General features: G+C 38.4%; 1 protein-coding gene across 4 annotated transcripts in view; it reads left to right on the forward strand.

The window, feature by feature from the left end:
* LOC127000646 (uncharacterized) overlaps positions 1 to 25,141 on the forward strand; it is a 121,994-nt gene that overhangs the window by 16,577 nt on the left and 80,276 nt on the right. The window contains exons 1-4 of one of the 4 annotated variants that reach the window (XM_050864608.1): positions 12,978 to 13,118; positions 16,546 to 16,696; positions 18,043 to 18,162; positions 19,095 to 19,227. The exons of 1 other annotated variant lie outside the window; for it this stretch is intronic. In XM_050864608.1, coding sequence (XP_050720565.1) covers positions 13,069 to 13,118; positions 16,546 to 16,696; positions 18,043 to 18,162; positions 19,095 to 19,217 — 444 coding nt within the window. In that variant the 5' untranslated portion in view covers positions 12,978 to 13,068 and the 3' untranslated portion in view covers positions 19,218 to 19,227. Of the gene's footprint in view, positions 1 to 12,957; positions 13,119 to 16,545; positions 16,697 to 18,042; positions 18,163 to 19,094; positions 19,228 to 25,141 lie in introns of those variants that run through there. 2 more of the 4 variants (XM_050864609.1, XM_050864606.1) reach the window with 2 other exon arrangements.

The following is a 25,141-nucleotide window of genomic DNA, read 5'->3' on the forward strand; positions in this document are numbered from 1 at the left end:
TTCTTTGTAAACTGTTGGCACTCTTTGTAAACTGTTGGAATTCTTTGTAAACTGTTGGTACTCTACGTAAACTGTTGACACTCTTTGTAAACTGTTAGCGCTCTATGAAAACTGTTGGCACTCTTTGTAAACTGTTGGCATTCTTTTTAAACTGCTGGCACACTTTGTAAACTGTTGACACTCTTTGTAAACTGTCGCACTATTTGTAAACTGTTGGCATTCTTTGTAAACTGTTAACACTCCTTGTAAACTGTTCACACTCTTTGTAAACTGTTGGCACTCTCTATAAACTGTTAACATTCTTTGTAAAATGTTGCACTCTTTGTAGACTGTTGGCATCCTTTGTAAACTGTTGGCACTCTCTGCAAACTGTTAGCACTCTTTGTAAACTTTTGGCACTCTCTGTGAACTGTTAGCACTCTTTGTAAACTGTTGGCACTCTTTGTAAACTGTCGGCACTCTTTGTAAACTATTGGCAGTCTTTGTAAACTGTTAGCACTCTTTGTAAACTATTGGCACTCTTTGTGAGCTGTTGGCACTCTTTCTAAGCAGTTAGCACTCTTTGTAAACTGTTTGCACTCTCTGTAAACTGTTAGCACTCTTTGTAAACTGTTGGCACTCTTTGTAAACTGTTGGCACTCTTTGTAAACAGTTAGCACTCTTTGTAAACTGTTGGCACTCTGTAAACTTTTAGTACTCTTTGTAAATTGTTGGCACTTTCTAAACGGTTGGCACTCTGTAAACTGTTGGCACTCTTTGTAAACCTTTAGCACTCTTTATAAACCTTTAGCACTCTTTGTAAACTATTAGCACTCTTTGTAAACTGCTGGCACTCTTGTAAACTGTTGGCAGTCTTTGTAAACTGTTGGCATTCTTTTGAAACTGATGGCCTTTTGAAAACTGTTGGAATTCTTTGTAATTGTTAGCAATCTTTGTAAATATTTGGCATTATTTGTACTGTTGGCACTCTTTGTAAACTGTTGCCACTCTTTGTAAACTGTTGGCACTCTTTGCAAACGTTTGCAACTCTTTGTAAACTGTCGGCACTCTTTGTGAACTGTTGGCACTCTATGTAAACTGTTGGCACTCTTTGTAAACTGTTGGAACTCTTTGTAAACTGTCGGCACTCTTTGTAAACTGTTAACACTCTTTGTAGACTGTTGGCATCCTTTGTAAACTGTTGGCACTCTTTGTAAACTGTCGGCACTCTTTGTAAACTGTTGGCAGTCTTTGTAAACTGTTAGCACTCTTTGTAAACTATTGGCACTTATTGTAAACTGTTGGCACTCTTTCTAAGCTGTTAGCACTCTTTGTAATCTGTTTGTACTCTCTGTAAACTGTTAGCACTCTTTGTAAACTGTTGGCACTCATTGTAAACGGTTGGCACTTTTTGTAAACTGTTAGCACTCTTTGTAAACGGTTGGCACTCTGTAAACTTTTAGTACTCTTTGTAAACTGTTGGCACTCTTTGTAAACGGTTGGCACTCTGTAAACTGTTGGCACTCTTTGTAAACCTTTAGCACTCTTTATAAACCTTTAGCACTCTTTGTAAACTATTAGCACTCTTTGTAAACTGTTGGCACTCTTGTAAACTGTTGGCAGTTTTTGTAAACTGTTGGCATTCTTTTGAAACTGTTGGCCTTTTGAAAACTGTTTGTACTCTTTGTAATTGTTAGCAATCTTTGTAAATATTTGGCATTATTTGTACTGTTGGCACTCTTTGTAAACTGTTGCCACTCTTTGTAAACTGTTGGCACTCTTTGCAAACGTTTGCAACTCTTTGTAAACTGTCGGCACTCTTTGTGAACTGTTGGCACTCTTTGTAAACTGTTGGCACTCTTAGTAAACTGTTGGAACTCTTTGTAAACTGTCGGCACTCTTTGTAAACTGTTAACACTCTTTGTAAACTGTTGGAACTCTTTATAAACTGTCGGCACTCTTTGTGAACTGTTGGCACTCTATGTAAACTGTTGGCACTCTCTGTAAACTGTTGGAACTCTTTGTAAACTGTCGGCACTCTTTGTAAACTGTTAACACTCTTTGTAGACTGTTGCCATCCTTTGTAAACTGTTGGCACTCTCTGTAAACCGTTAGCACTCTTTGTAAACTGTTGGCAGTCTTTGTAAACTGTTAGCATTCTTTGTAAACTATTGGCACTCTTTGAAAATTGTTGGCACTCTTTCTAAGCTGTTAGCACTCTTTGTAATCTGTTTGTACACTCTGTAAACTGTTAGCACTCTTTGTAAACTGTTGGCACTCTCTGTAAACCTTTAGCACTTTTTATAAACCTTTAGCACTCTTTGTAAACTATTAGCACTCTTTGTACACTGTTGGCACTCTTGTAAACTATTGGCAGTCTTTGTAAACTGTTGGCATTCTTTTGAAACTGTTGGCACTCTTTGTAAACTGTTGGAACTCTTTGTAAACTGTCGGCACTCTTTGTAAACTGTTAACACTCTTTGTAGATTGTTGGCATCCTTTGTAAACTGTTGGCACTCTCTGTAAACTGTTAGCACTCTTCGTAAACTGTTGGCACTCTTTGTAAACTGTCGGCACTCTTTGTAAACTGTTGGCAGTCTTTGTAAACTGTTAGCACTCTTTGTAAACTATTGGCACTCTTTGTAAACTGTTGGCACTCTTTCTAAGCTGTTAGCACTCTTTGTAATCTGTTTGTACTCTCTGTAAACTGTTAACACTTTTTGTAAACTGTTGGCACTCATTGTAAACGGTTGGCACTCTTTGTAAACTGTTAGCACTCTTTGTAAACGGTTGGCACTCTGTAAGCTTTTAGTACTCTTTGTAAACTGTTGGCACTCTTTGTAAACGGTTGGCACTCTGTAAACTGTTGGCACTCTTTGTAAACCTTTAGCACTCTTTATAAACCTTTAGCACTCTTTGTAAACTATTAGCACTCTTTGTAAACTGTTGGCACTCTTGTAAACTGTTGGCAGTCTTTTTAAACTGTTGGCATTCTTTTGAAACTGTTGGCCTTTTGAAAACTGTTGGGACTCTTTGTAATTGTTAGCAATCTTTGTAAATTTTTGGCATTATTTGTGCTGTTGGCACTCTTAGTAAACTGTTGCCACTCTTTGTAAACTGTTGGCACTCTTTGCAAACTTTTGCATTTCTTTGTAAACTGTTGGCACTCTCTGTAAACTGTTAGCACTCTTTGTAAACTGTTGGCACTCTCTGTAAACTGTTAGCACTCTTTGTAAACTGTTGGCACTCTTTGTAAACTGTCGGCACTCTTTGTAAACTGTTGGCAGTCTTTTTAAACTATTGGCACTCTTTGTGAACTGTTGGCACTCTTTTTAAGCTGTTAGCACTCTTTGTAAACTGTTTGCACTCTCTGTAAACTGTTAGCACTCTTAGTAAACTGTTGGCACTCTTTGTAAACTGTTGGCACTCTTTGTAAACTGTTAGCACTCTTTGTAAACTATTGGCACTCTGTAAACTTTTAGTACTCTTTGTAAATTGTTGGCACTCTTGTAAACTGTTGGCAGTCTTTGTAAACTGTTGGCATTCTTTTGAAACTGTTGGCCTTTTGAAAACTGTTGGTACTCTTTGTAAACTATTAAGCACTCTTTGTAAACTTTTGGCATTATTTGTAAACTGTTGGCAGTCTTTGTAAACTGTTGGCATTCTTTTGAAACTGTTGGCCTTTTGAAAACTGTTGGTACTCTTTGTAATTGTAAGCAATCTTTGTAAATTTTTGGCATTATTTGTACTGTTGCCACTCTTTGTAAACTGTTGCCACTCTTTGTAAACTGTTGCCGCTCTTTGCAAACTTTTGCAACTCTTTGTAAACTGTCGGCACTCTTTGTGAACTGTTGGCACTCTTTGTAAGCTGTTGGCACTCTTTGGAAACTGTTGGAACTCTTTGTAAACTGTCGGCACTCTTTGTGAACTGTTGGCACTCTATGTAAACTGTTGGCACTCTTTGTAAACTGTTGGAACTCTTTGTAAACTGTCGGCACTCTTTGTAAACTGTTAACACTCTTTGTAGACTGTTGCCATCCTTTGTAAACTGTTGGCACTCTCTGTAAACCGTTAGCACTCTTTGTAAACTGTTGGCAATCTTTCTAAGCTGTTAGCACTCTTTGTAATCTGTTTGTACTCTCTGTAAACAGTTAGCACTCTTTGTAAAATGTTGGCACTCTTTGTAAACGGTTGGCACTCTTTGTAAACTGTTAGCACTCTTTGTAAACGGTTGGCACTCTGTAAACTGTTGGCACTCTTTGTAAACCTTTAGCACTCTTTATAAACCTTTAGCACTCTTTGTAAACTATTAGCACTCTTTGTAAACTGTTGGCACTCTTGTTAACTGTTGGCAGTCTTTGTAAACTGTTGGCATTCTTTTGAAACTGTTGGCTTTTTGAAAACTGTTTGTACTTTTTGTAATTGTTAGCAATCTTTGTAAATATTTGGCATTATTTGTACTGTTGGCACTCTTTGTAAACTGTTGCCACTCTTTGTAAACTGTTGGCACTCTTTGCAAACGGTTGCAACTCTTTGTAAACTGTCGGCACTCTTTGTGAACTGTTGGCACTCTTTGTAAACTGTTGGCACTCTTTGTAAACTGTTGGAACTCCTTGTAAACTGTCGGAACTCTTTGTAAACTGTTAACACTCTTTGTAGATTGTTGGCATCCTTTGTAAACTGTTGGCACTCTCTGTAAACTGTTAGCACTCTTTGTAAACTGTTGGCACTCTTTGTAAACTGTCGGCACTCTTTGTAAACTGTTGGCAGTCTTTGTAAACTGTTAGCACTCTTTGTAAACTATTGGCAATCTTTGTAAACTGTTGGCACTCTTTCTAAGCTGTTAGCACTCTTTGTAAACTGTTTGTACTCTCTGTAAACTGTTAGCACTCTTTGTAAACTGTTGGCACTCTTTGTAAACGGTTGGCACTCTTTGTAAACTGTTAGCACTCTTTGTAAACGGTTGGCACTCTGTAAGCTTTTAGTACTCTTTGTAAACTGTTGGCACTCTTTGTAAACGGTTGGCACTCTGTAAACTCTTGGCACTCTTTGTAAACCTTTAGCACTCTTTATAAACCTTTAGCACTCTTTGTAAACTATTAGCACTCTTTGTAAACTGTTGGCACTCTTGTAAACTGTTGGCAGTCTTTGTAAACTGTTGGTATTCTTTTGAAACTGTTGGCCTTTTGAAAACTGTTGGTACTCTTTGTAATTGTTAGCAATCTTTGTAAATTTTTGGCATTATTTGTGCTGTTGGCACTCTTAGTAAACTGTTGCCACTCTTTGTAAACTGTTGGTACTCTTTGCAAACTTTTGCATTTCTTTGTAAACTGTTGGAACTATTTGTAAAATGTTGGCACTCTTTGTAAACTGTTGGCACTCTTTGTTAACTGCTGGCTCTCTTTGTAAACTGTTGGCACTCTTTGCAAACTGTAGGAACTCTCTGTAAACTGTTAGCACTCTTTGTAAACTGTTAGCACTCTTTCTAAACTGTTGGCACTCTTTGTAAACTGTTAGCAATCTTTGTAAGCTGTTAGCCTTCTTTGTAAGCTGCTGGCACTCTCTGTAAAATGTTAGCACTCTTTGTAAACTGTTGGAACTCTCTGTAAACGGTTGGCACTCTTTGTAAATTGTTGGCACTCTTTGTAAACTGTTGGGACTCTGTAAACTGTTGGCACTCTTTCTAAACCTTAACACTCTTTAAAACACTTTAGCACTCTTTTGAAACTATTAGCACTCTTTGTAAACTATTAGCAGTCTTTATAAACCGTTGCCATTCTCTGGAAAATGTTGGCCCTTTGAAAACTGTTGGTACTCTTTGTAAACTGTTCTCACTCTTTGTAAACTGTTAGCACTCCTTGTATACTGTTGGCACTCTTTCTAAACTGTTGGCACTCTTTGCAAACTGTTGGCACTAATTGTAAACTGTTGACACTCTTTGTAAACTGCTGCCACGCTTTGTAAACTGTTGCCACTCTTTGTAAACTGTTGGAACTTTTTTGTAAAATGTCGGCACTCTTTATAAACTGTTGGCACTCTTTGTAAACTGTTAGAAATCTCAGTAAACTGTCAGCACTCCTTATAAATTGTTGGAACTCTTTGTAAGCTGTTGGAACTATTTGTAAAATGTTGGCATTCTTTGTAAACTGTTGGCACTCTTTGTAATCTGCTGGCACTCTTTGTAGGCCGGTGACACTCTTTGCAAACTGTTGGTACTCTTTGTAAACTGTTGGCACTCTTTGTAAACTGTTGGCACTATTTGTAAACTGTTAGCATTCTTTGCAAACTGCTGGCTCTCTTTGTAAACTGTTGGCACTCTTTGTACTGTGTTGACACTCTTTGTAAACTGTTGGCACTCTCTGGAAACTGCTGGCACTCTTTTTAAACTGTTGGCACTCTTTGTAAAGTGTTGGCACACTTTGTAAACTGTTGGCACTCTCTGTAAACTGTTAGCATTCTTTGTTAACTGTTAGCACTCTTTGTAAACTGTTGGGACTCTTTGTAAACTGTTGGCACTCTTTGTAAACTGTTGGCATTCTCTGTAACATGTTAGCACTCTTTGGAAACTGTTGGCATTCTTTTGAAACTATTAGCACTCTTTGTAAACTATTAGCACTCTTTGTAAACTGTTAGCACTCTTGTAAACTGTTGGCAGTCTTTGTAATCATTTGGCATTCTTTGGAAAATGTTGGCCCTTTGAAAACTGTTGGTACTCTTTGTAAACTGTTGTCACTCTTTGAAAACTATTAGCACTCCTTGCATGCTGTTGGCACTCTTTGTAAACTGTTGGCACTCTTTGCAAACTGTTGGCACTATTTGTAAACTGTCGGCACTCTTTGTAAATTGTTGGCACGCTTTGTAAACTGTTGGAACTCTTTGTAAACTGTCTGCACTCTTTGTAACCTGTTGGCACTCTTTGCAAACTGTTGAAACTATTTGTAAAATATGGGCTCTCTTTGTAAACTGTTGATACTCTTTGTAAACTGCTGGCACTCTTTGTAAACTGGTGGCACTCTTTATAAACTGTTGGTACTCTTTGTAAACTGTTGGCACTCTTTGTAAACTGTTGGCACTCTTTGCAAACTGTTGGCACTCTTTGCAAACTGTTGGCGCTCTTTGCAAACTGCTGGCACTCTTTGTAAACTGTTGGCACTCTTTGTAAAGTCTTGGCACTCTTTGTAAACTGTTGGCACTCTTTGTAAAGTCTTGGCACTCTTTGTAAACTGTTAGCATTCTTTGTAAACTGTTGGCACTCTTTGTAAACTGTTGTCACTCTTTGTAAACTGTTAGCACTCTTTGTAGACTGTTGGCAATCTCTGTAAACTGTTAGCACTTTTTGTAAACTGTTAGCACTCTTTGTAAACTGTTGGCACTCTTTGTAAACGTTTGGCACTATTTGTAAACTGTTAGCACGCTGTAACTCTTGGCACTGTAAAATATTAGCACTCTTTGTAAATTGTTGGCACTCTCTGTAAACTGTTGGCATTCTTTGTAAACTGTTGGCACTCTTTATAAACTGCTGGTATTCTGTAAACTAATGGCACTCTTTGTAAACTATTAGCACTCTTTATAAACTGTTGGCACTATTCTAAACTGTTGGCAGTCTTTGAAAACTGTTGGCATTCTTTGGAAAATGTTGGCCCTTTGTAAACTGTTGCCACCCTTTGTAAACTGTTGGAACCATTTGTAAAATGTTAGCACTCTTTGTAAATTGTTGGCACTCTTTGTAGACTGCTGGCACTCTTTCTAAACTGGCACTCTTTGTACTCTTTGTAAACTGTTGGTACTCTTTGTAAACTGTTGGCACTCTTTGTTAACTGTTGGCATTCTTTGTAAACTGTTAGCACTCTCTGCAAACTGTTGGCACTCTTTGTAAACTGTTGGCACTCTTTGTAAACTGTTAGCACTCTCTGCAAACTGTTGGCACTCTTTGTACTCTTTGTACTCTTTGTAAACTGTTGGTACTCTTTGTAAACTGTTGGCACTCTTTGTTAACTGTTAGCATTCTTTGTAAACTGTTAGCACTCTCTGCAAACTGTTGGCACTCTTTGTAAACTGTTGGCACTCTTTGTAAACTGTTGGCACTCTTTGTAAACTGTTGTCACTCTCTCTAAACTGTTAGCACTCCTTGTATACTGTTGTCACTCTTTGTAAACTGTTGGCATTCTTTGTAAACTGTTGGCACTCTTTGTAAACTGTTGACATTCTTTATAAACTGTTGGCACTCTCTGTAAACTGTTAGCACTCTTTGTAAACTGTTAGCATTCTTTGTAAACTGTTGGCACTCTTTGTAAACTGTTGGCATTCTTTGTAAACTGTTGGCACTCTTTGTAAACTGTTAGCATTCTTTGTTTACTGTTGGCACTCTTTATAGACTGTTAGCATTCTTTGTAAACTGTTGGCACTCTTTGTAAACTGTTGGCATTCTTTGTAAACTGTTGGCATTCTTTGTAAACTGTTGGCACTCTTTGTAAACTGTTGGCATTCTTTGTAACCTGTTGGCACTATTTGTAAACTGTTGGCACACTTTGTATACTGCTGGCACTCTTTGTATACTGTTGGCACTTTGTAAACTGTTAGCACTCTTTGTATACTGTTGGCACTCTTTGTATACTGCTGGCACTCTTTGTATACTGTTGAAACTCTTTGTATACTGCTGGCACTCTTTGTATACTGTTGGCACTTTTTGCAAACTGCAGGAATTTTTTGTATACTGTTGTCACTCTTAGCAAACTGCTGGCACTTTTTGTAAACTGTTGGTACTCTTTGCAAACTGCTGGCACTCTTTGTATACTGTTGGCACTGTTTGGAAACTGCTGGCACTTTTGTAAACTGTTGGCATTCTTTGTAAACTGTTGGCACTCTTTGTAAACTGTTGGCACTTTGTAAACTGTTAGCATTCTTTGTAAACGGTTGGCACTCTTTGTAAACTGTTAGCAATTTTTGTAAACCGTTGGCACACTTTGTAAACTGGCGGCCATTTGAAAACTGTAAACGTAAACATAGATGACCGTGTGTGCTTGGCTTAGCCGCTAACCTCACAACTACACACGGCTAGGGAGAAGGGAGGGGGGGGGGGGGGGCAGCCAAACTGGACGGTGGATCAGCTAAGCTAGTGACATCTCAAGTAATGTACGGCGGACTCTTGATTTTGTGGCGCCCTTGTCATTAAGTCGCGAATTTTGGAAAATCAACCGCTTTTGTGCGAATTGCCTAACTCCCTTATTTCTGGGGCTACAGAAATATTTTTGGTATCAATCGACGGCAAAATGAAAGGGCTATATTTTGTAAAAAGCGACAGGGCACAAAAACCGACTCGAAAGGGTAAAAAAACAAATAAATTCGCAAACAACGACTCTGAAAAAAAAAACTATTTTTGAGATCCCAACCTTGAAACCCACTCATCTTTTGAGAACTTCAAAAAATCTATTTAACAAATAATTTAGCCCTACCAATGTGCTTTCCAATATGATGCATAACATTTCCCTACTCCCAGTAGTTTCGTCGCTAGAGCACGAAACGTAAACCCTTTTGAGAGCGATTTTGACAAACTCCAGACACTTTGCCGTTTTTGTCTAGTGTGGCATTGATATTACCTCTAGGAGGCTGTAATTTGGCATGTAGCCCCTCTTGGCAATGTAGTTTGCCCAGCTCGAAGGATGTTTTGATAGCTCGATTCCAAGTTTGTCGTCCAGCCGTCACAAAATAGCCTGTTTTTTTACCCTTTTGCCGTGATTTGGACACGTATTAGTTTTTTGCTTATAACTTTTTTTTATTTATTTAGTGCAAATATATCTGCATAAAAATGCATATATGAACACTTCAATATGTTGACTATCTTGTATTAAAATCATTTTAATATATATATATATATATATATATATATATATATATATATATATATATATATATATATATATATATATATATATATATATATATATATATATATATATATATATATATATATATATATATATATATATATATATATATATATATAAAGCTACTATTTTTATATAATCATTTCACTATATAAATCAACCTATATTAAGCGCCTTGTTATACATGTTATTTTTATTTTATTTAGTATTCAACCCTATTTCTTCCCATTTATGAATAATACATTTAATTTTTATGCAGATATATTAATTTTTGTGGCGTCAGGAAGGTTTTTCGTCGCGGCGCGTGAAATGAGTCGGTTTCGGCGAATTTTCGTCGCGACTTCCGGTCAAGCTCGAGCAAAAATTACTGAAGCTAGGAAGGCGTGCTTGGTGGCATATGAAAGCTCTATTAATACAGATTAATAATCAGAAACAAAATGGAAATAAATAATTAAGTTATAAGCAAAAAATTAGGACGTGTCCAAATTGCGGCAAAAGGGCCGAAAAACAGGCAATTTTGTGACGGCTCGACGACAAACTTGGAACGAAGCTATCAAACAATCCTTCGAGCTGGTCAAATAACATTGCCAAAATGGGTTACATGCCAAATTATAGCCTTCAAGAGGCAACTATCCCCTATTCTTTGACAACACCCAGCTATCACTTTCCTCAACACTAAACATCCTCGGTCTATCCTTAACTCAAAATCTCAACTGGAAACTTCATATCTCATCTCTTACTAAATCAGCTTCCTCGAGGCTGGGCGTTCTGTACCGTCTCCGCCAGTTCTTCTCCCCTGCACAGTTGCTGTCCATATACAGGGGCCTTGTCCGCCCTCGTATGGAGTATGCATCTCATGTGTGGGGGGGCTCAACTCACACAGCTCTTCTGGACAGAGTGGAGGCTAAGGCTCTTCGTCTCATCAGCTCTCCTCCTCATACTGATAGTCTTCTACCTCTTAAATTCCGCCGCAATGTTGCCTCTCTTTCTATCTTCTATCGATATTTCCACGCTGACTGCTCTTCTGAACTTGCTAACTGCATGCCTCCCCCCCTTCCGCGTTCCCGCTGCACTCGACTTTCTACTCATGCTCATCCTTATACTGTCCAAACCCCTTACGCAAGAGTTAACCAGCATCTTCACTCTTTCATCCCTCACGCTGGTAAACTCTGGAACAATCTTCCTTCATCTGTATTTCCTTCTGCCTACGACTTGAACTCTTTCAAGAGGAGGGTATCAGGACACCTCTCCTCCCGTATTTGATCTTGCTTTCTTTTCTTTTTTAGGAGCAGCGAGTAGCGGGCTTTTTTTTATTATTGTTTTCTTTTTTTGTGTGCCCTTGAGCTGCCTCCTTTGTTGTAAAAAAAAAAAAAAAATAGCAATGCCACACTAGACAAAAACGCCAAAGTGTCTGGAGTTCGTCAAAATCGCTCTCAAAAGGGTTTACGTTTCGAGCTCTAACGACGAAACTACAGGGAGTAAGGAAATGTTATACATCATATTAGAAAGCACATTGGTAGGGCTAAATTATTTGGCAAATAGTTTTTTTAAATTCTCAAAAAAAGAGTGGGTTTCAAGGTTGGGAGCTCAATAATAGGGTCTTTACAGAGTCGTTTTATGCGAATGGAATAAAACAAAGAATTAATAGATGAAATGAATAAGAAAGGTCAACAAAAGAACAAATAACATGGAAGGAAACAATGGAAGAAAACAAAGAATTAATAGATGAAATGAATAAGAAAGGTCAACAAAAGAACAAATAACATACTATACAATAAAGAATGAAGAAAACAAAGAATTATAGATACACAAATAAACAGAGATATATAAAAATAACAAAAAACATACAAAACAGTAAAAGAATGGAAGGAAACAATAAACAGACGAAAAAATAATAATAAAAGAAGACATTACGAAACAGTAAAAAAAAGGAGAAAACAAAGATTTTACGTGATAATAAAGATGAATAAAAAGGAAACATGAAACATACAAAAAAAAAAAAACGGAAAAACGGAAATACAAAGAAATTACCCCAAAAAGAAAAGGAAAAAACATACAGAAGTAAAACAGAAAAACGAAAGTAATAAGAAATTACCCAAAAAAAGAAAAGAAAAAAAAAACATAAAAACGGAAGAACGGAAATAAGAAGAAATTACCCCCAAAAAATAATAATAGAAGGAAATAAACATGAAATAAAATAAACAAAGCATCAAAAAAGAAAAGATAAACAAAAAAAACCGCAAAACAAATCAGAAAAAAATGAACTCCCTCAAACAAGTGAAAAGAAGCAGACACAAAGAAATAAACAAAAAAAAAAACATTACCAAGAAAGAAACAAAAGAAAGTTACAGATTCACAAAAACAACTCAATCCCCATCAAGCAAACCTCGATGACTTCACACACACACCTGCAAGATACCTGTGTCAGCCCAATCAGGTTCTGCAGGTGTGGAAGAGGCTGTGGAATGCCTGTAGTGAGTGATGCTGTTGGTGGTGGTAGTGGGGAGGGGGAGTATAGGATTGCCTGGTAGTGATGGTGATGTGTGCATACTTGTGTGTGTGTGTGTGTGTGTGTGTGTGTGTGTGTGTGTGTGTGTGTGTGTGTGTGTGTAGGGGGGAGGGGTGATGATAGTGGTGGTGGTAGTGGTGATGATGTTGGTGGTGGAGTTGCAGTGGTGGTGGTGCAGCATTCTTTGTTCAATACTGGTCGGTGAGGATTTTCCAGACGCCAGAGGGCATGTGGAGGACGTGAGGGAGGAGGAGGAGGAGGAGGAGGAGGAGGAGGAGGAGGAGGAGGAACATAAGAAAAAAAAAAGAAGGAAAAGGAGGAGGAGGATGATACCGGATGGTAGGGTGGTGGAGATTGGATAGTTGAGTGAAGGAGCAGGAGGAGAAGGAGGAAGAGGAAGAGGAGCAGGAGGAGGAGGAGTAGGAGAAGGAAGTAGTGTGTGCAGAGAAAGGGAAGGAGAGGGAGGGGACGGGGGAGGAGGAGGAGGAGAAGAAAGCAGTGTGTGCAGAGAACGAGTCTATATAGGAGAGTTGGGGAGGCGGAGGAGAAGGAGGAGTCTTCCTGGAAGAGGAGGAAGAAGAGGAGGAAGAGGAGGAGCGCTAGGAAATATAAACGCTGGAGGTGGGCTTGGAGGTCCACAGAGTCGGCTCCACCAGCACCACTGTCAACACCACCACAGCCAGCACCACCACCAGTATGAAGGGGATAATGAGCTTCCTCCTCGCCACCTGCCTCGCCCTGGCCAGGTAACTACAAAGATAAGGATATGAGTAAGAAATGGCTCGCCTACAGAGTGTTGGAGGAGTGGAACAGCCTTGGCAGTCATGTGGTGCGTGCCAGTACAAGACAATTATTTCATAAATCGGTATTCTATGACGATTCCGCCTCGCACATCACCTTTTTTCCAGACCTAAAAGAAGATGAATTGGCTGGCTTCTCGTGAGTGTTTGTTCACTTTCATGAGTACGAAAGCTCTGTCGAGGTACCACCAGGGTCACTAAACTACCCACTGGCATGCCTACGATTCCTACGAAAGCCTTGCCAAATATGTCAATGTGTATAAGAATATGTCCCTATAAGATTCATGGCTGCTGAAGATAGGTGGTGTTAGAGTCTGTGCAGAGAGGAATGACAAAACTATTCATGGATGTTATGACTTGACCGACAAAGTTAGATTTAAGCATTCATCCAGCTCTATATGCTCTGAAAAGGCGAAGTGAGCGTGGAGACTGATTAAGTTCATAAATGGGCGAAGGGTTTGATTAATAGGAGTGATGTCAATAAGCTTCTTGCGGTATAAGAGTCGCGGGTATAATTCTGCTAGTAATGGATTTGTGAGACAAGTCCAGATTCATTGAAGACACTGAATGGAGCTGGTTTATGAATAGCGGTGGATGAGTGGGACAGGTTTAGCAGTCATATGGTGAGTGCCGATACGATAGACATCTTCAAGAAGTAGATAATTTCATGGACGAGGTGAATGAAAGGAGTCAGGTTTGCAGACCAGCTCCTCTGTCAGCACAAACACACCGGCCCTTCGAGAGCAAGCAAGGTCCGAGGAGTGTCAAGTTGTTTGTCTTCACCGCGAAACTCTGCCCCCTAAGGGCGAGAAGTGTAGTGATCTGTGAAACTTTGGCGGGCGTACACACACACACACACACACACACACACACACACACACACACACTGACTCAACCGAGCGACTCAACCTCCTTAAAAGAGAGAGAGAGAGAGAGAGAGAGAGAGAGAGAGAGAGAGAGAGAGAGAGAGAGAGAGAGAGAGAGAGACCACATGGTCCAGACTTGGTGGTCTGTCCCAAACCTAAGTGATTTTACATTAATCAGAAGACTCCAAAACGTTGCATTTCTACTCTAGTTGATATTAAGTTGAAGGAAGTGACGGTCGAGCTTATTTTTGAAGGAGTCAATCGTGTTACACTGGACCACTGATGGTGGAAGCTTATTCCATTCTCGCACTACAACGTTGGGAGAGAGAGAGAGAGAGAGAGAGAGAGCTGGAAAAGACGCTTACAAGGAGATATCATTCAGGTCTTCAAGTACTTAAAAAAGTTCAGTAACGTCGATCACTCTTTGAGTTCTTTGAGTTACAATCAACTGAAGAATTAGAAATAACGGTCTACCTATTCAAGCGAGGCGATGTAGTCAGACATTGGCATGAGTTTCTTCTCAAACCGAGTCATCCGAAATTGGAACAACCTTCCTGCAGAAGTAGTAAGTGGAAAACCATCAACTCTTTTATGAAACAAATCGACCGTTGCCTCGTGGCGACAGGAGTCAAATGAACGTACGTACTAAGTGCTTTCACCTGCTCTGCATTCAGTGAAGTGCCTGTCGAGCGGATCAAAGCTCTGGAGCGGGCAGCCTTGTGGTGAGCCAACAGGCTTCCTGCTGCCCGTGTTTCCATGTCCACTTCTTCCTTTTGTTCACTCTTTCTTATTTCCTTCCTCCTGGCAGCCACCAGACACCTCAATCCTCCTCCTCCTCCTCCTCCTGTCGTATTTTCCTTTCTCTTCCTAACACTTCGGTCTTTTCTCTCTTCCTCTTCATCATTATTACTGTTGTTGTTATCATTATTATCTTTATTATTATTATTATTATTATTATTATTATTATTATTATTATTATTATTATTATTAATATTATTAATATTATTATTATTATTATTATCATTAATATTTTTATTATTATCATTATCGTTTTTCTTCTTATTATTACTATCATTATTATCATTATTATTATTATTATTATTATTATTATTATTATTATTATTATTATTAATATCATAATTATTATTATTATTATTATTATTATTATTATTATTATTATTATTATTATTATTATTATTATTATCATTAATATTATTATTATTATCGTTTTTTTTTCTTCTTCTTCTTCTTATTATTATTATTATCATTATTATTATTATTATTATTATTATTATTATTATTATTATTATTATTACTATTATTATTATCATCATCATTATTATTTTGTTTTTGTTCTACGTATTATTTTTTTTCTAATCATCGTCTTACCTTCTTTTTTTTCTTGTTAGGCTTAATGCTTTATTATTATTTCTTTACTACGTCTTTTTCATCGTCATATTCTTCATTCCCTTTTTTTCTTCTTCTTTTCTTCACCATCCCCCCTTCACGTTTCTTCTTCTCTTTCTTTTCATCAACCCCATCGTGTGTTTTTGTCTTTTTTCCATGAGGCAGGTTGTTACATAATCTGACAACCGCATACCAACACATCCTTCCATCCCTTCTTCTCCTCCTCCTCCTCTTTCTTCTTCTTTATTTTTTTTCTCTTCCTTCTCTCTTTATCTGTCTTCACGTCCTCACTATCACTTCGTCCTTCCCCACCTCCTCTTCCGCGCCTTCTTCGTTTTCTTCTTCCTATCCAAAGCTATCCATAGGAATGAATACCACATTCACACACACAGGGCTGTGTGGCCCAGCAATAGACCAAGCATATAAAAATGAGATAATACATATATATATATATATATATATATATATATATATATATATATATATATATATATATATATATCTATATATATATCATTTTATATGTCTCACGTGCTGATTATCACGTGGACCACAACAGTAATAGTACATTTGTTTACATAAGATATATGTAGGTTTACCATAATACTATGTATATATTTCATATATAATAACAGAAATTAGGAACAAAAAAAAAAAGTGTCGTCACATCTCGTCGATCAAGCGGGTCTCTCTTAAGAAAAGCATCAATATATCGGTCACCTCGGATTCCCGTCACCAAGAACTGCGACCAAGGTGATGGGAATATCCCTCGCTCTGCAGTAGTTTACCAGTGGACTGCGTTCACGGGTAAATTTACTGCAGTGCAATATGAGGTGACTGATAGACAGTAAATCATCACAAGTCTGACATATCGGTGGAAATGTTCTATTGATGTAGGGGATCAGGTGTGTGAACCGGGTGCAGTTCATGCGCACCCGGCTCAGGACTATTTCGTCGCGGCGAGTGGAGCGGTTTGCGGTGCTCCACTCGCCTAGCGTTGGTTTGACGGTGTTTAGAGACAGGTCGGTCCACTGACTTTGCCACAGAAGATGTATTGATGTTGCCTTGCCATCGCCCACCTTTTCCTCTCCCCCCTCCAGCGGAGACCACGGACCCGAGGGATCCGTGCACTGTCACTGCGGAGTCTTCGCCACCAGGCACGGGGGTCTGGTGCAGCTGGACGAATTCCCCCACGAGCACGTCGCCGATTGTTCAAAGGTCCTCGAGTGCAAGACCGTGTGCCAGAATGCGGTAAGTGTGTGTGTGTGTGTGTGTGTGTGTGTGTGTGTGTGTGTGTGTGTGTGTGTGTGTGTGTGTATTCACCACCACCACGGCCTGACCACGTGGTGGACTCGTAATCACCAGCAGGTACACTCCCGACATGAGCAAGTGCTCTTTATCGTCGATCGATGGGTACTGCCAGGACCTCACACACCACACAGCCCATCCCCCTTCCTCAAGGGGGGACAGTAACCACTCATAGTTAACGGAAAGAATCCGCCCTGAGCGGGCTCGACCATTGCCGTCTCGATATAGAGATGGCCTGACAGCTCAAATTATGAGTCATCCAAGTAAGGCCGAGTGTGTCCCACGCTCTCCAATAAAATGTTATTTTTTTTTAATATCTTTCCATATCTTTGTGAAAAAAAAATTCTGTGATAAATAAAGGTTTTCCAACATTAATATCTCATAAACATTATCAATTTAGACAAAAAAGAGGAAATAAATAAGATACAGTATAAGAAGAGGCAGAAATATTCACTCTATAATACCTCTATGTAACTTGTAGTTGCAGGATAACAGGTGACTGAATTGCCTATAATAGTATAGGGATAGAGGATCGGCTTGTTGAATACAGTACTAATTGTAACGACAGCGTTATGAATGTCAAAAGAGATATCTAGAAACGACGACAAATCAAAATAATAGGATTCTACCCAGTTACGACTGTCAATGTATTTATATAATTTTTCATGTGAATAATTATTTCTCCCTCTCCATATACAATATCTTATTTATTCTCCTCTATTTTAGGTCTAATTTGATGATGTTTAAAAGATATTGATGTTGGAAAACCTGTATTTATCACAGAAAAAAATATATATAACAGAAAAAATATGCATTAAAACACAAAAAATAACATAGTTGGAGAGCGCGGGACACTCCGCCTTGCTTGGATGACTCATCGGCAAAGAATCCAGCAAGCTATCAGTCCTCCTCTATATCGAGAAGGCAATGGCTCAAACCGCCGCCCTGTCAGGCTGTGAAGCCTGGCAGCGCAGCGTTTTAGCCAGTTACGAAAACATGTGTGTGTGTGTGTGTGTGTGTGGGTAGGTATGTCTGGGAGGATGCAGTGTGTGTGTGTGTGTGTGTGATGAGGTAGTAGTAGTAGTAGTAGTAGTAGTAGTAGTAGTAGTAGTAGACTGAAGCAGCATATTAAAAAGATGAGGAAAAAAGAAAAAAAAAGTTTCAAAGTATAAACAACAAACAATAAATAATTATAAGCAACAGAAGTGGCAGTAATAATGATACAGGCACTTTACAATACGAAAAAAACAATGTGTAAGATTAATCTTCCCTCAACTTTCATTAAACAGTGGCATAAGATGATGGGCAGCGGAAACTTGGATGCTACCACTCCAGACGGCATCACTGTCGGCCAGCAGTTCTGTAACAACATTGTCGGCGACGGACTCTCAAACTTCGGACCCCACAAGGTACGTATGCGTGCGGCTTCATCTTACTCTGTTCATGTTAACTTGGTAAACAGGTGTCTCCCCTTACTTACTAATGCAAGTTAACTATATAATATCTTCACTTTCACCCCCACACGGTATTTCGTGAACTTGTCACATCTCCGTCCTGTATCTATAGTTAACCAGTATCTTCTTTCTTTCAGCCCCACTAGCTAAGGCAGTCTCTCAAGCTTCAAGTTTACTTATACCTGTTAGCTAATATCTTCACTCTTTCACCCCCTCCACAGTAGGCTATTTCGTAAACTTGTCACACCTCCATCCTGTATACTAGTGCATGCAAGAGTTAACCAGGACTTTTATATTGTTCACCCCTACAAGGTATTAGGTAAATATCAAACACTTTCGTCCTGTATACTAATGCAAGAGTTACCTAATGGCAGTAGCATCTTCACGTTTTCATCCCAAGGAAGTATAACGTAAGCATCTCATATTTACAACTTATTGATGCAAGAGTCGATCACTACCTTCACTCTTCGACCCCTGCACAGGATTTCGTAAACTTGCCACACGACTTGTGCATGGATGAGTTTGTTTCATCGTGTTCACCCCTACAATGTATTAAGTAATCCTCTAACACTTCTGTCCTGTATACTACGGCGAGTTAATCAGTACTTACACTCTTTCACCCCTACAAAGTATTACGTAAACCACTGGTTTCATAATGTAAAAGTAAACTCGACCGCCACTTCCTTCACCTTCATAGTCGCTAAGGAAGAAATGCAGTTTGGTGCCCATTAGATTTGATGTCATTTCACTTTGGTCTAGGGATAGTGTGGTCTGAACATCCATGAAAATCAATGTATATCGTATTTAAGGGCCAAACTATGCTGGGCTATAATGCATGTATGGATGTATGTGTGTATGTATGTAGCTATGTATATTTTTTTCTTCAGGTGCACGGGTACAGCAACATCTGCCACGGTCCCCTGCTGTATGATGATCTTGAGTCCACCGAACCCCTGTGCTGCACCGACGGCCTCTACAAGCCATGCCCCAGTACCACTCACATACACTAGGCAAACACACACACACACACACACACACACACACACACACACACACACACACACACACACACACACACAATGACACATATGAGCTTTTTTTTTTTTCTTTGGTTTCTTCTCATCAAAATGTTTCACGTTTACAAAGCTCAATAAAATATGAAAATACCGAAACTTTATTTATATTCCTCCTCTTTTTATCGTGCTGATGATGGTGGTAGTGGAATAATAGTAGGAGTAATAATAATAATAATAATAATAATAATAATAATAATAATAATAATAATAATAATTATAATAATAATAATAATTATAATAATAATAATAATAATAATAATAATAATAATAATAATAATAATAATAATAATAATAATAATAATAATAATAATAATAATAATAATAATAATAATAATAATAATAATAATAATAATAATAATAATAATAATAATAATAATAATAATAATAATAATAATAATAATAATAATAATAATAATAATAATAATTATAATAATAATAATAATAATAATAATAATGATAATAATAATAATAATAATAATAATAATAATAATAATAATAATAATAATAATAATAATAATAATAATAATAATAATAATAATAATAATAATAATAATAATAATAATAATAATAATAATAATAATAATAATAATAATAATAATAATAATAATAATAATAAGAAGAAGAAGAAGAAGAAGAAGAAGAAGAAGAAGAAGCCCTGACGTCTGAACGAGGGGGGGCTGTATCTTGTAAAACACGGAACGGGAACTGTTGTCCGATAAAAACTACCGGTGGAGTACGTTCTGCCTAAGAGAGTATTTTTGTAAGATGTTTAATTTTATAGTCTTCGCCAGTGTTGTATGAAAGGGACAGATCCAAAGCCTTATTCAATGTACACAGAATATTTAATAGACCCTCTCAAATAGTAAATAGATCATATATAAGAGAATGAGTGGTGTATTTGGGGGGACGCGAGACGCTGCGGAGACCTCGATCGGGACCCACCCAAACGTACTCCATACATGTCAGACTATAACCAATATATAACACTTCAAAAATATTATGGTAACCTAACCTAGACGTAAGCACGGACAAAACTACCAATAAAGACTAATTAACCAAGCCGCGGCAATGCAACAATATATGGCGGCTTGTCAGTAAAGTAAACATTGCCACGCACGAAGCCTCACCACGGCCATAACACCTGATTTACTTCCAGTCTGCGAGGGTAAAACTTAACCAACCCTACCAAAAAATTACCAGAACTTCTCCTAACCTCTCGTAACCTAACCAAAACCTTACCAAACCCTTACCAAACCTCTCATAACCTAACCAAACCTTACCAAACCTCTCGTAACCTAACCAAACCTTACCAAACCTCTCGTAACCTAAACAAACCTTACCAAACCTCTCGTAACCTAACCAAACTCGTAGCAAACTTCTTGTAACCTAACTAAACCATTATCAAATCTCTCGTAATCTTACCAAACATAACCAACCTTTACCAAACATTACCAAACCCTTACCAAACTTCTAGTAACCTAACCAAACCCTTCTCAAACCTCTCGTAACCTATGTAAGGTGCCAGACAACTTGACTGGAAACAGAAAAGTTAACAAGCTGCCGGATGGATTCTCGGATGATGTGCTAGCAAATATGTTTCTAGACTTTTTTGATAGGAAAATTGAGAAATTTATCAGGAACTTTAAACCCGACGGTTACCATGGACCCGCTTTGGAAACTCCAGTCCCTGAAATTAAGTGTACAAGCTTTCAACAAGTGGATGTGGCTGTGGCGAAAACTATCGTACACAGGGTGAAACTGATGTACTGTGATAATGATCCCTTGCCGATAAGTGACATCATTAAGAATGGAATCTTCAGTGATTTCTTAAATATTATGACTGAGATGGTTAACACTATAGTCGGTTCACCCGAGTCTGAAGTGAGTATTATCGCGCAACGGCAACCTGCAGCCACACGGCGTGTCCGATTTCGTGGATACTGTATGCTAGCCTACGCATAGGAAACAGTCGTCAGTGTCAATAATGTGTAGGCAGCAATAACAAATACCGTCAATTATAATCGATTATGAGTTAAAAAAATACTAGCAATGTCGTAAATAGATGTTTTATTAATATAAAGCATTCTATTTTTTTCTCGGCGGTGGACAGCTTCAAGGCTATTTAATAACCATAATCAGAGATCTTGTAAATCAACAAAACAGCAATTTGCGACATTACTAATATTTTTAACTCATAATCGACTATAATTGACGGTATTTGTTACTGCTGCCTACACATTATTGACACTGACGACTGTTTACTATGCGTAGGCTAGCATACAGTATCCACGAAATCGGACACACCGTGTGGCTGCGGGTTGCCGTTGCGCGATAATACACACTTCAGACTCGGGCGAACCGACTATAGTATCGAAAACAAGATTTTTCCAGAGAGTGAGAAAGTGGCGATCGTGAAACCTATGGTCAAGGGTAAACTGGATCCACAGTGTTTATATTCCTTTAGACCAGTATACAACTTGACGTTTCTATCTAAGATACTTGAAAATGTGATCCTAGATCAGCTAATGGAGCATCTGCTAATAGAGAAAGGCAGAAAGAGAGGCAGAGACAGGCAAAGAGAGAGAGGCAGAGAGAGAGGCAGACAAGAGGCAGTGACAGAGGCAGAGAGATAGGCAGAGACAGAGGCAGAGAGAGGCAGAGAGAGGGGCAGAAACAGAGGGAGAGAGAGAGGCAGAGAGGGAGGAAGACAGAGGCAGAGAGAGAGAGGCAGACACAGAGGCAGTGAGAAAGGCAGAGAGGAAGAGACAGGCAGAAAGAGATAGAGAGAGGCAAAGAGAGGGACAGAGAGGCAGAGAGAGAGGCAGACTGTTGACACTCTTTGTAAACTATTAGCAGATTTGGGAAGCTGTTAGCACTCTTTGTAAACTATTGACACTCTTTTAAACTGTTGGCACTCTCTGTTAATTGTTTGCACTCTTTCTAAACTGTTGGAACTCTTTGTAAACTATTAGCACCTTTGGGAAACTGTTAACACTCTATGTAAACTGTTGACACTTTGTAAACTGTTAGCACTCTTTGTAAACTATTAGCACCTTTAATAAACTGCTAGCACTCTTTGTAAACTGTTGACACTTTGTAAACTGTCAGCACTCTTTGTAAACTGTTGGCACTCTTTGTGAACTGTTGACACTTTGTAAACTGTCAGCACTCTTTGTAAACTGTTGGCACTCTTTGTATACTATTAGCACCTTTGGGCTTTCTTTGTAGACTGTTGACATTTTGTAGACTATTGGCACTCTTAGTAAACTGCTGGCGCTCTTTGATAATTGTTAGCACTCTTTGTAAACTTTTGGCACTCTTGTCAGCTGTTGTAACGGGCTTGTCGGGGGGCGTTTAAAGGGTGTTGACTAAGACTTCAGCTTCCTTAAGGCGAATTATATTCGTAGCCTTTATGTAAAGCACTGTCGTTGTGTGTCAACTCGTGAAGGAGTGGTTACAGGTTGGAAAAATAATTGTTACAATTGGTCACTATGTCAATGACCTCCACGCACCATTGCTAAGTATAAACTGAGACGGTAAACACTGACGGACGACATTCCTATAAGGTGGCGTGTTCTATCTGTCGTGGGGTTTTTCCATTGACAATTGTATGCCTAATTCGTGGTGATATTAAATAATAATAATAATACATTGATATCCTACTATAACACTGCTCGGCACCTACCAGTGATCGCGACCTCTATATAAAAATCGAAATAGCACTCTTATGAACATACTAGAGGGAGTTTGTCAAGCAGACTCTTTGATACAATTATATTAAAACACTGGCTATGTAAGAACAGATGTGGAATTGTTAAATAACAACGTGTGACATGAAACATTAAATATAAGGACACTTTGTAAACTATTGACACTAGTTGTAAACGTTGATCTAGCTCTAAAAAAATACAGTTGTGAAACACAGCAATGTTATATAAGCTGGTTTTGCCCTGACTTGTCTGTTGCCAGTGGCCTTAATCTAATAAGGTGGTACTATTTTGAAACTTTTGCATACTATTAACACTCCATTGGCACTTTCCTATGTTCATTCTTTTCTGTAAACTGTTGGCACTCCTTGTAAACTGTTGGCATCCTTTGTAAACTGTTAGCACTCTTTGTAAACTGTTGGCACTCTTTCTAAACTGTTAGCACTCTTTGTAAACTGTTGGCAATCTCTGTAAACTGTTTGCACTCTTTGTAAACTGTTGGCACTCTTTGAAAACTGTTAGCACTCTTTGTAAACTGTTGGCACTCTCTGTAAACTGTTAGCACTCTTTGTAAACTGTTGGCACTCTTTGTGAACTTTTGGCACTCTTTGTAAACTGTTGGCACTCTTTGTAAACTGTTAGCACTCTTAGTAAACTGTTGGTACTCTCTGTAAACTGTTAGCACTCTTTGTGAACTTTTGGCACTCTTTGTAAACTGTTGGCACTCTTTGTAAACTGTTGGCACTCTCTGCAAACTGTTGGCAATCTTTGTAAACTGTTAGCACTCTTTGTAAACCTTTAGCACGCTTTATAAACCTTTAGCACTCTTTTGAAACTATTATCACTCTTTGTAAACTATCAGCATTCTTTGTAAACTGTTGGCACTCTTGTAAACTGTTGGCAATCTTTGTAACCTGTTGGCATTCTTTTGAAACTGTTGGCCCTGTGAAAACTGTTGGTATTCTTTGTAATTGTTAGCAATCCTTGTAAATTTTTGGAACTGTTTGTAAACTGTTGGCACTCTTTGTAGACTGTTGCCACTCTTTGTAAACTGTTGGCACTCTTTGTAAACATTTGCAACTCTTTGTAAACTGTCGGCACTCTTTGTAAACTATTGGCACTTTTTGTAAACTGTTGGAACTCTTTGTAAACTGTCGGCACTCTTTGTAAACTGTTGACACTCTTTGTAAAATGTTGGAACTACTTGTAAACTGTCGGCACTCCTTGTAAACCGTTGGCACTCTTTGTAAACTTTTGGAACTATTTGTAAAAAGTTGGCACTCTTTGTAAACTGTTGGCACTCTTTGTAAACTGCTGGCACTCTGTGTAAGTTGGTGGCACTCATTGCACACTATTGGCACTCTCTGTAAACTGTTTGCCTTCTTTGTAAACTGTTAGCACTCTTTGTAAACTGTTGGCACTCTTTGTAATCTGCTGGCACTCTTTGTAAACTGGTGGCACTCTTTGTAAACTGTTGGTACTCTGTAAACTGTTGGCACTCTTTGTAAACTGTTGGCACTCTTTGTAAACTGTTGGAACTCTTTGCAAACTGCTGGCACTCTTTGCAAACTGCTGGCACTCTTTGTAAAGTGTTGGCACGCACTCTTTGTAAACTGATAGCACTCATTGTAAACTGTTGGCACTCTCTGTAAACTGTTAGCACTCTTTGTAAACTGTTAGCACTCTTTGTAAACTGTTGCCACTTTTTGTAAACTGTTGGCACTCTTTGTAAACTGTTAGTACTCATTGTAAACTGTTGGAATTCTCTATAAAATGTTAGCACTCATTGTAAAATGTTGGCACTCTCTGTAAACTGTTGGCACTCTTTGGAAACTGTTGGCACTCTTTGTAAACTGTTGGCAATCTTTGTAAATTTTGGCAGTATTTGTAAACTGTTGGCAATCTTTGTAAACTGTCGGCACTCTTTGTAAACTGTTGGCACTCGTTGTAATCTGTTGGCTCTCTTTGTGAACTGTTGGAACAATTTGTAAAATGTTGGCACTCTTTGTAAATTGTTGGCATTCTTTGTAAACTGCTGGCACTCTTTGTAAACTGGTGGCACTCTTTGCAAACTGCTGCCAGTCTTTGTAAACTGTTGGCACTCTTTGCAAACTCCCTGCACTCTTTGTAAACTGTTGGCACTCTGTAAAG

This window comes from Eriocheir sinensis, chromosome 19 (genome assembly GCF_024679095.1).
Source record: "Eriocheir sinensis breed Jianghai 21 chromosome 19, ASM2467909v1, whole genome shotgun sequence".
NCBI lineage: Eukaryota > Metazoa > Arthropoda > Malacostraca > Decapoda > Varunidae > Eriocheir > Eriocheir sinensis.